The following is a 13,274-nucleotide window of genomic DNA, read 5'->3' as shown; positions in this document are numbered from 1 at the left end:
CAGTTTCTTCTCTCTCTCTCTCTCTCTCTCTCTCTCTCTCTCTCTCTCTCTCTCTCTCTCTCTCTCTCTCTCTCTCTCTCTCTCTCTCGCTGTCTCATTTACAATTGCCTGTGTAATCCACTGAGTTTGTTCTGGTTATTCTTCCTGTCTCAGATATTTAGAACAGTACAGGGAGAATTCAATAGCTTATTTTACTCTGCTGGAAAAGCATTGAGTATTGCCAGGGACTTTAAGATTGTCATCAGCTTATGCCACAATGCCCAGTGCTCCATGTATTTAGCTGTGAAAGAACATAATGTTTAATCTCGTATTGTAGAGGGCTTTCCAAATGGGCAGCCACAAGAACAAATGTACCCCAACCACTGATTGTGCGGTTTGTCTGAGAGAACAATGAGTGCCAATGAAACTGAACAGCAAATGTTAACTGTGCTTGTTAGGTAAGTCACCAACCTCAGTCTGCCCAGTGGTCAAAGAAATGCCCAGTGCTGTCAAATCAATACCTTGGTGAGCTCTGAAACTCAACCCTTTTTCCTCACTACTACTTAAAATGCCAACATCCACTGGGACCAGGAAAGGGTGTCAACAGAAGCAAAATGCCACTTCTGATATTGGTATTGTCACTATGGAAAGAATAGGGCTTCAATACAACCTGTATCCAAAAATGTGCCCAAGAAGACGGGGCTGGGATGAGGTGGGCAAGAACATATGCATTCCAGGATGAGCTGTGTCTCAGATCTGCCCCACGGAGAACATATGCCTATATGTGCATGTCTAAAAGCCAATCAATTTCTTCCTCATTCGTTGCAATTGTTAGAGTCTAGTGGGAGATGAAGAGTCCCTTAAGATGTCCAACCCTGTGTCTGGTCCAGGAAAAACTACTCTTTTTTCCCCTTCATTCTCTGAAAGGTGTTCTAATTTGAATACCTTAAAGAGTAGGGGTTTTACATTTGTTTTTAACTATCTTGAAGAAGACAAGGTATTAGACGTCAACCTATGTTTCCACCATTAGCTCATGGTAATGTTTTCCACTGACCAGGATATCAGCAACCGTGTTTTGGTTTTGGTCAAAGATATTGAGGCAAAGAATAGGGATAAATGGCCTTACCTCACAGAAGAGAAAGCTGTCAGCAGAATGTCTTACTCAGGGCCACTTTGTAGTATAAAGAGTGCACAGAAAAAAAAAAAAACACCATTTCCAAAGAAACATACACGCCCCACCCCAAATTCCATCCATGCAGGATAATTTGGCAGGAACAATTTATGAGTCTCCATGGAGACTAGTACACATTTAAGATAAAATAATTTATTCTTTCATCATTATGTTTCCTGAACTTGATGTATCTGATTGCCTGAAGAGCTTGATAAAGATACAATTCTCTGGGACCAAGCCCAGGGATTCTGATTGAATTTCTGTCTGAGGTTGGGCCCATGAGTTTATTTCTAATAAGCTCCTTGGGGATTTTCATGCTGGGTCAAGTTTGAGAACCATGTTCCACAAAGGAACTTATGAATTGCTGCGAACTATTCCTTAGAGAGAATGAGCTACCCAAGATGTGGGGGGGGGGGGGAAGGGTTATTAAACATTACCTATAAGTACATCAAAACCTGGACTGTTTGGCACAGGTCTTAGCATCTCACTGGCTGTCTCCCAGACTTGAAAAGGCTGCAGCAAGGGCCAATGAAAGAAATGGATGATGGGAAGAGAAGGGCTGCAAAATAAATTATAGGGAAAAAGAGCCCAATTTTTAAGGTGCAAGTGGTTAATTCTATAAACAAAAGCTGGACACAGCTATTTTTTAAAAAGAAGAAGCAGAGTAAAGTTAAAGAGGTAAAGTCTGGCTCCAGTGGCTCATGTTTGTAATCCTGGCTACTCAGAGAGCTGAAGATTGAAGTTTGAAGCCATTCCAGGTAGACAAATCTGAGAGACACTTAACTCTAATTAACCAGCAAAAATGTACTGAAATGGAGGTGTGTCTCCAGTTGAAGAGTCACAAAAATGAAAAAGCTGAGTATTGGCAAAAAAAAAATCTAATATTTTAATGTACTCTACTATACTGTAATACATATGAGTAAATTTGAATACCTAGTAAAACATTCATACTAAAGTAGAAACACATGCATTTAATCCTTGAACTATGTAGTGTATTCAATTCGTTTGTTACTTTTGCATTCCTTTATTTGCTCTGTTTTGGATTTGCATCTCTGATTAAATAGGTACGCTATGTGCAAGACTTAAGAAACCTCTTTATGTTGGGTGTCAGTGGCTCACACCTGTAATCCTAACTACTCAGGAGGCTGAGATCTGAGGATTGCTGTTCAAAGCCAGCTCAAGCAGAGAAGTTCATGAGTCTCTTAATCTCTCACTAGCAAAAAGCTGAATGTGGAGCTATAGTTCAAGTGGTAAAAGTGCTAGCCTTGAGCAAAGAAAGCTCCGGGACAGTGCCCAACCCCAGAGTTCAAACCCTAGGATGGGCATGGGGGTGTGCACACGTGTACACACACACACACACACACACACACACACACACACACACACACCTTATTAACCTGAGAGATAAGTTGTGTGCCACATTTAATCTTTGATATTTTGTGACTATCAATGAGCTTAATAAATGATAGTTGTACGCCACTTTGGAAACAGATGTAGAGATAGTAACTCATTTGCTTAAAATTACAATCTGAGAATACTAAATTAAAAACTAGACTTGTCTGGACCTTATTTTTATATGATTTTTGGTACTAGAGTTTGAACTCAGGGCCTCATGCTTGCTAGGCAAGCTCCCTACCACTTGACTCATGTTCCTAGCCCCTTTTGCTTTAGTTATTTTCAGAAAGCATCTCCCATGTTTTGGCTACGGCTAGCCATGGACTGAAATCCTTCAATTTATGCCTTAATTTATGTAGCTACACACTAATATGTCCAGCTCTAAATTTGTATTCTTGTCTACCATATACCACTGTTAAGACATTTTTGAGATTACCCCTGATGTTGTTTCAAACTGGAAAATCACCAAGGCCACTAGCAGGACTGCTGCTGGGCTACCTAAGGCCTGTTCTAACCTTGCACAGATGCCAGTGAAAACTCCTGCTGCCTTGAGCTACCCACAGTGCCCCCAGGACACATGTGAACCTCCCTGGCCACTGTGCTAGAGTGAGATATAGGAAGTTACTGTGATCCAGACTTTCCCAAGTATGATTCTTGACCCTTGGATAAAATTGGATTCCAGGATCCATCAAGGGAAAAGTCTAAGCATGCAAAATTGTCCTCAGATCAAACCAGTTTCTGATTAGTCACGTACCATGGGTGAACTCTGCAGGTTATTTCAGCCTCAGACAAATTCTCAGGGCTAGCTTCAGGCTGGGCCAAGAGAAATCTGGCTCAACTTACAGGAAAGGATGTTGAGCCAGCTGTGGTGTCATCTCCTCTTGGACTTGATTCAGTTTCTGGGTAGACCAGGAACAGAGTGGCCTTGGGGTTCAGCACTGCTTACTCAGAGGATCCTCTCTAAGTGTCCTTCTGTGGATATTCTAATTGGCATTCATCTTGTGGTGAGGTTCCTTTCGCATTCATTTCAGCCTACATTCCCTTGGCCATATAAACCTGGGATAGTAGCCAAATACAAGACGATAGAACTTCTATAGTCCCTCCTAAGTCATTGAGAAGGTCACTGAAGTCCACCACACAGAATGCAGCATGTTACACTCTGGTTCTAACATACTTTTCTCTTTCCCAGCCTGGGTGAGCACTGTGAGCTGTGAGTCACCACTTCTAAGTGATTTCCTCAGCATCTACAGGGAAGCTTCACCACATCTTGCTGGACTCTGAGACAGGTTGGTGGCTGAGGCCTCCAGATGTGATGTGCATGGTCTCTGGGTTATCCTTGGCCCTTCTCTATTGCCCTTAGCCACTTCCTTTCTCTTTCATCCACTTGGAGACATACTCAGACTTGTTTATGTCATTTTTGTGCCTCTGTGTGATATCATCAGCCGCTTGCATCATGCTACCTGGCTTCCCACGTTCACGCCACTGCTAGATGATAGGCCACAGGTATCTCTACCACAGATAGAGTGGGGTGTGTGTGTATCTGTCTGTCTGTCTGCCTGCCTATTACAAAATTTCCACTTCCCACAGGGTTGGCTGTTAAGATTGCATTTTAATGTGCACTTTATCCTCTTTCTGTCTCTTCCTCTCTTCTTTCACTCCCTCCCTTCTTCTCTTTTTTTCATATTTTTGTCTTTCTTGGACTCTTGCAAAAAGATTTCTATAAGTGGAGTGAATGAAGACAGCAAAATAAAAAATTCCATGCACCCATTCTCTGTTGTACTCTAAACTTGCCATTCTTAAATAAACTTTTTGCCTCGGACTGTCTTTTCTTGGGTGAATCTTCTCCTGTGTGTCCACAGGTCCTCATCTAAATAAGCAATGCATCTTGCATATGTTAAGAGAATCCTTGTGGCCTGCTCTTAACTCTTCCAATTCCATGCCAAGCTCCTCACTATATAAATAGTTAGCCAAACTTATTAAGTACTACATTATAATCAATAGCCTCTGTACTTCTGGTTGTTTTATTCATAGTTTTATTGTTTCCATTAGACTTCTTTTTACTGGATGGAAAGCAAATGTTCATAGACAAAAGAGGACAAATAAATTAAGAAACTATCTGGGTGATTATTTTTTTAACCATGTCATCACTTCTTGCGGAGCCTCTAAACATATGCCTTAACTAGGTGCAGACGAGGGAGATGAAAAGACTCAGGCTTGACTTCTATCCTCAGAGAATGGACTCTCCAGTCAAAGTAGGATTGGATGGGAGCTGGAGAAATTTATAACAGTGAGGGACCACAAAACAAATCTGCTAGTTGGACATCTGTGGCTTATACCTATAACCCTAACTACTCAGGAGGCTAAGAACAGGAGGATCATAGTTTGAAGACAGCTTGAAAACATGAAGGTCATGATACCATCATTTTAACCAATCTGGGTACAGTGGCACACACCTGTAAGTTCAGCTATGCAAGATGTATAAATAGGCAGATCATCGTTAAAGCTGATTGAGCACAAACCTATTCAAAAGACAATGCAAGCAAACAAGGCCAGGGAACATGGCTCAAGTGTAAAATGCCTGCTTGAAAGTGCCAGGCGCTGAGTTCAAACTCCGGGACCACACAAAAGCAAAGTAGCATACCACACAAAAGATGGGTATGTAATAGGTGACAAGTGAGCAGATACATGAGTACTCATTCTTGGCTCTGCAGGCCAGGTGGCATTCTAAATGGACATTGAAAACTAGGTAGGATTGGGATGTGTAAAAGCAAAGAATTCTTGGCATCCCACTGAGGAGGGAAAATGAGTATTAATGCTGGGAATAATAGTTTGCTGCAGTAGAAAGTACAAAGAGGAGAAGTCTCTGAATCAGACCAGATGCAGCCAGGGCAAAGGGCCTTGAATTCCTTAGTAAGAAATGTGCACTTTACATAGCGATTATGTAAACTACAAGGCTTCCTGACCACAGACATAGCATCAGATATGGGCAGGCACATTCATGGAGACATGAGAAGAAAAGAAAAAAGAGATTCCACAGTCAAGAGGCTAAGAGGCTCTTGTCATCAATCAAGTGGTGACCAAGGGCTTAGATAAGAGGAAGTTTTGCATGGAATATTTTACTAAGAGAGCACCTGGGACATAGAGACTGCGTGAAGCATGCACAGTTAATATCACTTACCTGCCAACCCTCTTGGACACTATGCAGAGTTGCCACTTTGGGTCTGCTATGCACTATGAATGGTGCCCAAGGCTGAATGGTAGACACAGAAGATACGATGCCACCCTGGTCTACAACTTCTACAACTTCAAACTCAGCAACCTCCATATTTAGTATGCATGTGGCCTTTATCACAGGACAGAGAGTTGCCAAATTTTCCATGGAGCTGATACTCCAGGACTGAATCAAAAAGGAAAAGACAGTAAGAACACAGAGCTCCAGGGTCTGCCTGACTCCTTCAGATGTTTGCATTCAGCCATGGTCAGGGTTCATGGTTGAATGAACATTCTGTAATCGTTTTGCTCATGGATTAGCTGATTTAGTCAGCAGAATCTGACTAGGAATGCTGACAGTAACAATTACAAAGGTCTTAGAAGCCAGCAGATCTGAGTTTTAGATTGAGCTCAGTCATTTCCTATGGATGCAATCTTGAAATGGTAGCTCCTGTTCAACCATAGCAGCCGAAAAGATTGCACAAGTATGACTCAGAAAGCAAACAAAGCTAATGAAATGAAGGCATCATAGATAAAATGGTCAGGAAGAGGTTCTTTGAAGAGCTGAAATATGGAGGAAAAGGATCAGACCTGGGCATGGAGTTGGTGAGAGGAGTCAGAGAGAGAGAGAGAGAGAGAGAGAGAGACAGAGAGAGAGAGAGACAGAGACAGAGACAGAGACAGAGAGACAGAGACAGGGAGACAGAGAGAGACAGAGACAGAGAGAGAATAGCAAACACTCTCTTTCCTGTGAAGTTTGGAGGGAGTCCCACTTCTAAGCCTTTTGCAGAAACTCCAACACAGCTTTATTCTGTTCTTGCTGCTTATCTGCTTGCTTTCTTGCTTGTGATACAGTGGTTTAAACTCAGGGTTAGGTTTGCTGAGCAAGTACTCTACCACCTATGCTCCCAGCCCTTCATGTATTAGTAATTTTCAGATAGGATCTTGTACTTTCACTGGGGCAATCTTGAACTTTGATCCTCCCACCTCTGCTTCCCATATCCATGATATAACATGTGTGAGCCAGTACATTCAGCCTTCTTCTTGTTTGTTTTCTACTCCTCATTTAAATTTGAAGAAAACAAGTTTAGAAGGTCATATGAACAAGTCTAATGGAAACCACAAAGCAGACCAAATAATGTGGCATGGCACTACTTTCAAACTTTTTTGTGTGTGCATACAAAATAAGCATGATTCAAAGCCAGAAGAAAATCTATATAACCCTGAAAAGCTCCACAAAGCAAAGGTTGAAGAAATTTTGAACAGAAATGTGGGTTTTCTGCTTCTGGAAGCTGCAGTCATAAAGCCGAGCTTTATTCGATCTCATGAAATAGGCTAGTAGGGAGTTGGCTTTATGACTTTTTACCAAGCTGTGAGAGTTGACCTTTTCAGTGATTGATGGTGAGATTTGGGAGAACTTCCATGAGAAACTCAGAACCTTTTCTGGAGGAAATTATACTCATGGTAGCAATTGCATTTGATAGTTGCCTTGCTGCCAGCTTGTTTTCAGTGCTGCAAACTTTTCATTTAGGAAAAAGAATACATTAAAGAATGACACAGCAGGCGACTTGCTGATAGAGGACCTATGTCTCAGTCCAGAACCTCTACCACTAGCTATGTGTCCTTGGCCACATCATTGGGCCTTTCAGAGAGCCTGGAACCATTAAAAGCAAGAAGACAGTGCTCCTAAGATTGTGCTGAGGCTTAAGTAAGAGAAAAGTTTGAAAACCAGAAAGCCCTGTGTATAAACCAGAGAATAATAGCATCAGTGGTAGTGTTTGAAAATGCCTGGAACTTTCTAGAGATGTCATCTGAAGCCATTACTGGAGTAGACCATTTCATTTTATTAGCTCAAGTGAAAAACTTTATTGAGGAGAGAGGTTAAGACATTTTATAACAATAAGATTATATATTTTACTTGCTTATTTTGTATAGAATAATTTACTATCCCATAAATTAAATAATCAGAGTAATCACTCTCCACCACCACCTCAACAAGTATGAACATGCACACTTCTGTGAGCACACAAGGACACTGAGGGCTCAGATGGGTTTCTAGCCTCAAACCTCTACTTATATAGTGGGGAGAGAGACAGTGTGATTCCCTGCAAGTAGGAGCTGGACACTTTGAGCTGGAAGTATAACGACCCCCTCAAATGACTCACATCATATAATTATGTCCTTTTCTCTTCACTCTTGGTCAATTTATTGGTGGCATGCAGCTCCATGCTCACATATGAGGCATGGAGCCATGTCCCTTTTATTTCCCAAATACTTTTTATCCCCTCATCTTCTTCTACTTGCTCAAGAGAGCTCTATCTTGCTTCCTCCTGACTATCCTCCAAATATTTAGGCACAGCTCTGAAACTCCCCCACCTCTACTAGGCCTTTCACAGACTACCTCTTCCCTATTCTGTCACACACACCTGGTTTCAAGAACAGAGTCTTCAAATCTATCCATTTTGATAAAGAATTTATGACTGGTGTCCAGTAGAGAACCAAAGTCCTCTGACTCTGTTTTCTGCCAGGCACTCCTAAGTTTTAGAAAGACATTATGGTTTGTTTTGGGAGCTTTTTGTTTTGTTTTGCTTTGCTTTGCTTTTTGAAGGTACTCTGGATTGAAGTCAGGGCCTTGCAATTGAACCACACCCTAGTGTTTGTTTGTTTTTTTAACACACCTCTAACCCTATGATTGGCAGGATGCCTGGCATTCATTTGAACAGAGACCCTGTTATTGCCTGGTTCCATCTGGCAAATAAGGAATCTATTCTTTGCCCAACTGTAAGAGAGATCACAGTGAATAAATACCCAGCCCCACTGGAGCTTCTTAAGCTCTTAAGCAAAGTAAGCTTCTTAAGCAGAGTAAGGCTTGCTCAGAAGATCTGTCTTTTAGGCCTGGGTCCTTGCATGCCAGTTTTTTTTTTTCTTCTGTATGGTAGAAGAGAAGCTCTACTTTGTTTAGCCATAGTAGAATGATGTAATTTCAGTGAATTAGTAGAGGGAAAAGTACTTGGTGAAGGATTCATTTAAGCATGAATTCCACACACTATCCTTGCTCATAATTAGGTTGAAGCCACTTCTAGCTGGCCCCATCCATAAACTTCTACATATGGAAAGTGAGTGATACTATTTACTTTAGAAAAAGGCAGTCAGAGCTATTGTATCACTGTTAGGAGTAATTTTGCAAAAGAAAACGTTTCTTTCTGTACCAAGAAGGCATCTCTAAGCTCGGGACGTAGAGTTATCTTCATGCCTTGTTTCCAGAGGAGAAGCAGAGGTAGCAAGGTACCCGATGGTTAGGAAATACTGTATTCCCAGAATCAGCAGCAGCCCAAGAGTCGCAACCCATGCTAGGTCAGCTAAAGGAATGCTAGTGGATGCTACTGTTAAGTAAGCAAATACTGCAGGAGCCAGAACCATGCCCCCTAACCCTACTTGAAGCATCCACTTAGGGTCTCACAAAAGGAAAATTTTGCTTTAAAAATGCGATGTGTGGGTGTTTTGCTGAAACCTAGTCTTTTCCATAGAACTAACAGAAACCCCCATTATTTCTATGCTAAATGAATCCAATATATCCAAGTTGTCTTAGTAATAAAATTGTGGAATTTTTATTTTTCAAGAAAAGAATGCCTTAAACTTAAGAAATGTATAGGTATGCAAGAACTTACATCTGTAATGACAAATAATACAAAATGCACCCAGTTAAGTGTTCTTAAAAATGCAGAATACACAGGCTAAAAATTCTCAAAAGATATTAGAGCAGAAGACTTACAGGCCCTCGAATGGGTCTTATGAGAGGAGGAATTCCTAAAACAGAAGAAGGTCATGGCATCAGGAGAAGAAACATTTAGTGTTTGGCAATGGTGCTCTTTGCTGTGCTCTTTTTCTTTTTCATGAAGAGTACAAGCTGGGCAACTGCATCACGTGTAAGGCCCTGTTTAAAATGAAAATGTAGTGGCTCTTAAAACAACTAGGTGCTGATGGCTCATGCTTATAATCCTAACTACTTGGGAGGCTAAGATCTAAGGGTCCTGGTTTGAAGCCAGTCTGGGTAGATAAATCTTCAAAATTATCTCCAATTAACCAGCAGAAGCTGGAAGTAGTGGGGTGGCTCAAGCGGCAAAGCAATAGCAGTAGCCATGTCAGAGCAAATGGTTCAAGCCTCAGTACTGATACAAAAAAATATATATAAAACAGATAAGATGTGGTGGCTCACATCAGTAATCCCAGATAATCAAGGGGTGAAGACTGAAAAGATCATCATTTGAAGCAGGCCTGAGCAAAAAGTTAGTGAGATCTCATCTCAACCAACAAATGGGGCATCTGTACACATGTCTGTTATTACAGCTACATGGGAGACCAAAATAGGAGGATCAAGGTCCAGTCTGGCCAATGCAAAAATGAAAGACCCTCTCAGAAAAATAACTAGAACTAAGTGTTTGAGTGCCTACATAATAAGCAAGAGGCTCCTGAGTTAACAACACTTACACACGCACGCATGCACGCATGCACACACCACAACCATAAAACCAACAGCATAGCACTAAACCAACTATGAGATTGTGTGCCCAGAGGGAAACGACATTTTCCAGGGAGTATGGGGTGATACTGTCACACACCTCCATGTACTGTAATCTCCAGGGTCACCCTTCCACAGTAAGCATGGAGGGTCTTAGTTGACATTCGGGAGCCACCAGACTGAAGTCACCATTTGGAGGACAGTTGTTCCAGAGGCATCTGAGAGGCTCTCACATGGAGCAAGAAACAATCTCATGCATTAAAGCACAGAGGTCTGTGGGATCGAGGGAGCAATTGTCGTTGCAATATACAGAACTTATCCTTGGTGACAGGTAGGAAAAAGGCCAGAAGCAGAAGAAATCCCCACAAATCTAAAAAGTACTGCAAAGAAACCAGACAAGTAAAGGTTGGGGTGATATTTTGCATGCATTAGTTTTTTATCCATAAAGTAAAATTTCAAAAATGATTACATGTTACAACTCTAAGAATATACAGAGTACAACTCCCCCGCCCAACTCATTTTAAAAAAGAAAAAAGGAAGTGTCATCCTAAGAAGAAAGATGACATATTTTCTTTCTGTAGCCAGCTAAACTCTTGGCCCATTGAAATAGTTTCCCATTCCTTGTTCACCAGTTGCCTTCAATGCTCTCAAGAAGTGAAGAGGAAAGTCATATTCTAGGGCCATGTCCGTCCCTGGAGAAATTGTTTTGTCAGACATTAACTTCATCACCATGATTTGATAGGCATTCTCAAAACTCTAGCCAGTCTTCAAAGAGTCTCGTTGCTTTAATGTCACTGAAATGTTTTGTGTTGCTGTTGTTTCTCTCTGACCCCAACTTGGATATATTGTTTCCCTCAAAGCTGTTCCTCATTGCTCTCAAACACAGGATTGCTATAGGACACTGCCCTGCCACAACCAGGCATGTCAGAGTAGGAGGTTTGGTTTATTGGGGGCCAGTTGTGGTCATTTGCCAAGGTCCTCTGCCATATCCGATACTGGCTTTTTGACTGATGGCCAAAACATCTCTTGATTGCCATCCACAAAGTTCGATTTTCAATAATGGCTTCCTACAAAATTTAAAAACAAAACAAAACGTTATTGCTTACAATCAGAGAGCCTGTGTTCTAAGATCATCTCATCCCACAGACCCTTATCAGACAATGGTGCAATGTTTGCTTTGCATCTTAGAAAACTGAAAGCAGTTACATGAGATTGCTCCTGGCTTCTCCTACTTCCCCCCCCCCACCCCCCGCCTTCCATAACTTCTCTGAAGGAAAAAGAACAGTTTTCACAACCTGGTAGCTAAGCTGACAGTGACTTACTTCAAAGACGCAAGATCTTTTTAACTCTCACATCTATATTAAATTTTAAATCTTTCAAATTCTATAGTCCACCACCGCAGCACATCCAAACTTCATTTAATAAAAGAGGATGCCTTATGAAAGTATTTACCACCAGATAGAGTTTGCCATGTAGGAGATGTATCTTGGGAGCACCTGGGTGCATTCCTGTAGGGTCATGTATACAGTTAGTGAAACTGGAAAACAGACCTCAGCATTGGAGTTGGAAAGATCTGGTTGATTTTCCAGCTCTAAAACTTACTATAGGAAGCCTAGATAAATCTCTTGTTAGAGATAATAAGCTCTTCCAAACATTTGTTGCAACTCCCTTCACAATGTGGGGCAGGGCATGCAACACTGCTTGCCACGTACTGACTCTTCTCAACTACTCACTTAACAAATCTCTGAGCCCTGTTCACACTTGCCTCCACCCTTCGCCTCCACTGAAATGCATTTTTAAGACTATAACACTTATACTTCTCTGCAAACAATATGGGCCATCATTTTATGTCATGAATTAGGCTGAACCTTGAACAAAGTCGGAATTAGAATCCAGAGTGTATCAGAGAGATCAGCACCTCAATCTTCCATTTTTATTGTAGATAGTCACAAAGGTTGATCTTAGATGTTATTGCGAAAGAAACAAGGAGATCTAGAACTGATGTAGATGCTGATCAATGGTATCTTTACCAAACTTGGGGAAAAAAGTTAATTCAATAGGATTCTACACAAATTTTCAGAGATCCACTAGTTTTCCTAAAAGCCACCCATCTTTACAAACCGAGACCTGTCACCCACACAAAGGGTAGAGAACAGCTTTTCTGTATCTTCCTCTGAAAACTGCTCTGCTTCTGGCAGAAGGTCTTCTGTTGTAGACCTACATTGCCAAGTTGAGCTTCATGAAAACCTCAGGGCTCACCTTGCCAGACCTGTCAGTCTGCTTTCCCACAACAAAGATATTTTGTTCTCCTCATGTAACAAGAGAAATGCAGTTTTCCTTACAGCTGGGTGAACGCAGGAGCATTGATGCCAACTTTAAATTTTAAAGTCTACTTTAACTCCAGGAAACCTTGGCAATAAACCTTCATATAAAACAAATAGAAGGAAACACACACACACACACACACACACACACACACACACACACGAAAACATATACGCACAGGGAGAGAGAGGAGGGAAGGAGAGAGACGAGGGAGGGAGAGAGGGAGAGAGGGAGTCAGGCAGCGGAGGAAAGGAGGGAAGGAAGAAGGGAAAGAGAGAGAGATCAAGAGAGACAGAGACAGAGAGAGAGTGAGAGTTATTGGAGACATTATGGTGCTCTTAACTTCCCCTGGAGCCTTTGTGCATTTAGCATGTGACAGTCTGTATCACTTTGCCTCTCTGAAAAGGGAAAGTGAAGCAGGTAATAGGACCTGTCACCCTACAATGCACGTTAAATGTAGATGGAGAAGTAAAAAAATTTTGAAAGCCCTGATGAGATTCATTCCTTCCAAAAGCTAACCCATGTGTTCTTAGGCCTACCCAAATGAGTTATATGTGCTCCTATGCATAAACCCGCACACCTGTAATAAAAACTAGGAATTACAAAACCTATGCACATGTTCTCCCTTGCCTCTCAGCAGGAAGTCAGAAAGGATCCCATTAAGGTCTCATGTGA

General features: G+C 41.5%; 2 protein-coding genes across 2 annotated transcripts in view; both read right to left on the bottom strand.

Moving 5' to 3' along the window:
* Nucleotides 1-9,104, bottom strand: part of Atp13a5 (ATPase 13A5) — a 117,632-nt gene extending 108,528 nt beyond the window's left edge. Inside the window, 2 exon segments of the mRNA XM_048345838.1 lie at nt 5,724-5,942; nt 9,045-9,104. Coding sequence (XP_048201795.1) covers nt 5,724-5,942; nt 9,045-9,104 — 279 coding nt within the window.
* Nucleotides 9,105-11,128: 2,024 nt separating this feature from the next.
* The window catches only part of Atp13a4 (ATPase 13A4), a 160,232-nt gene continuing 158,086 nt past the window's right edge, over nt 11,129-13,274 (bottom strand). The window contains exon 31 of the mRNA XM_048345836.1: nt 11,129-11,341. Coding sequence (XP_048201793.1) covers nt 11,129-11,341 — 213 coding nt within the window. The remainder of the gene's footprint in view (nt 11,342-13,274) is intronic.

Source organism: Perognathus longimembris, chromosome 5, assembly GCF_023159225.1.
Source record: "Perognathus longimembris pacificus isolate PPM17 chromosome 5, ASM2315922v1, whole genome shotgun sequence".
Classification (NCBI taxonomy): domain Eukaryota; kingdom Metazoa; phylum Chordata; class Mammalia; order Rodentia; family Heteromyidae; genus Perognathus; species Perognathus longimembris.
The sequence above is the reverse complement of the archived record's forward strand: the minus strand, read 5'-3'. Positions and strand labels throughout refer to the sequence as shown.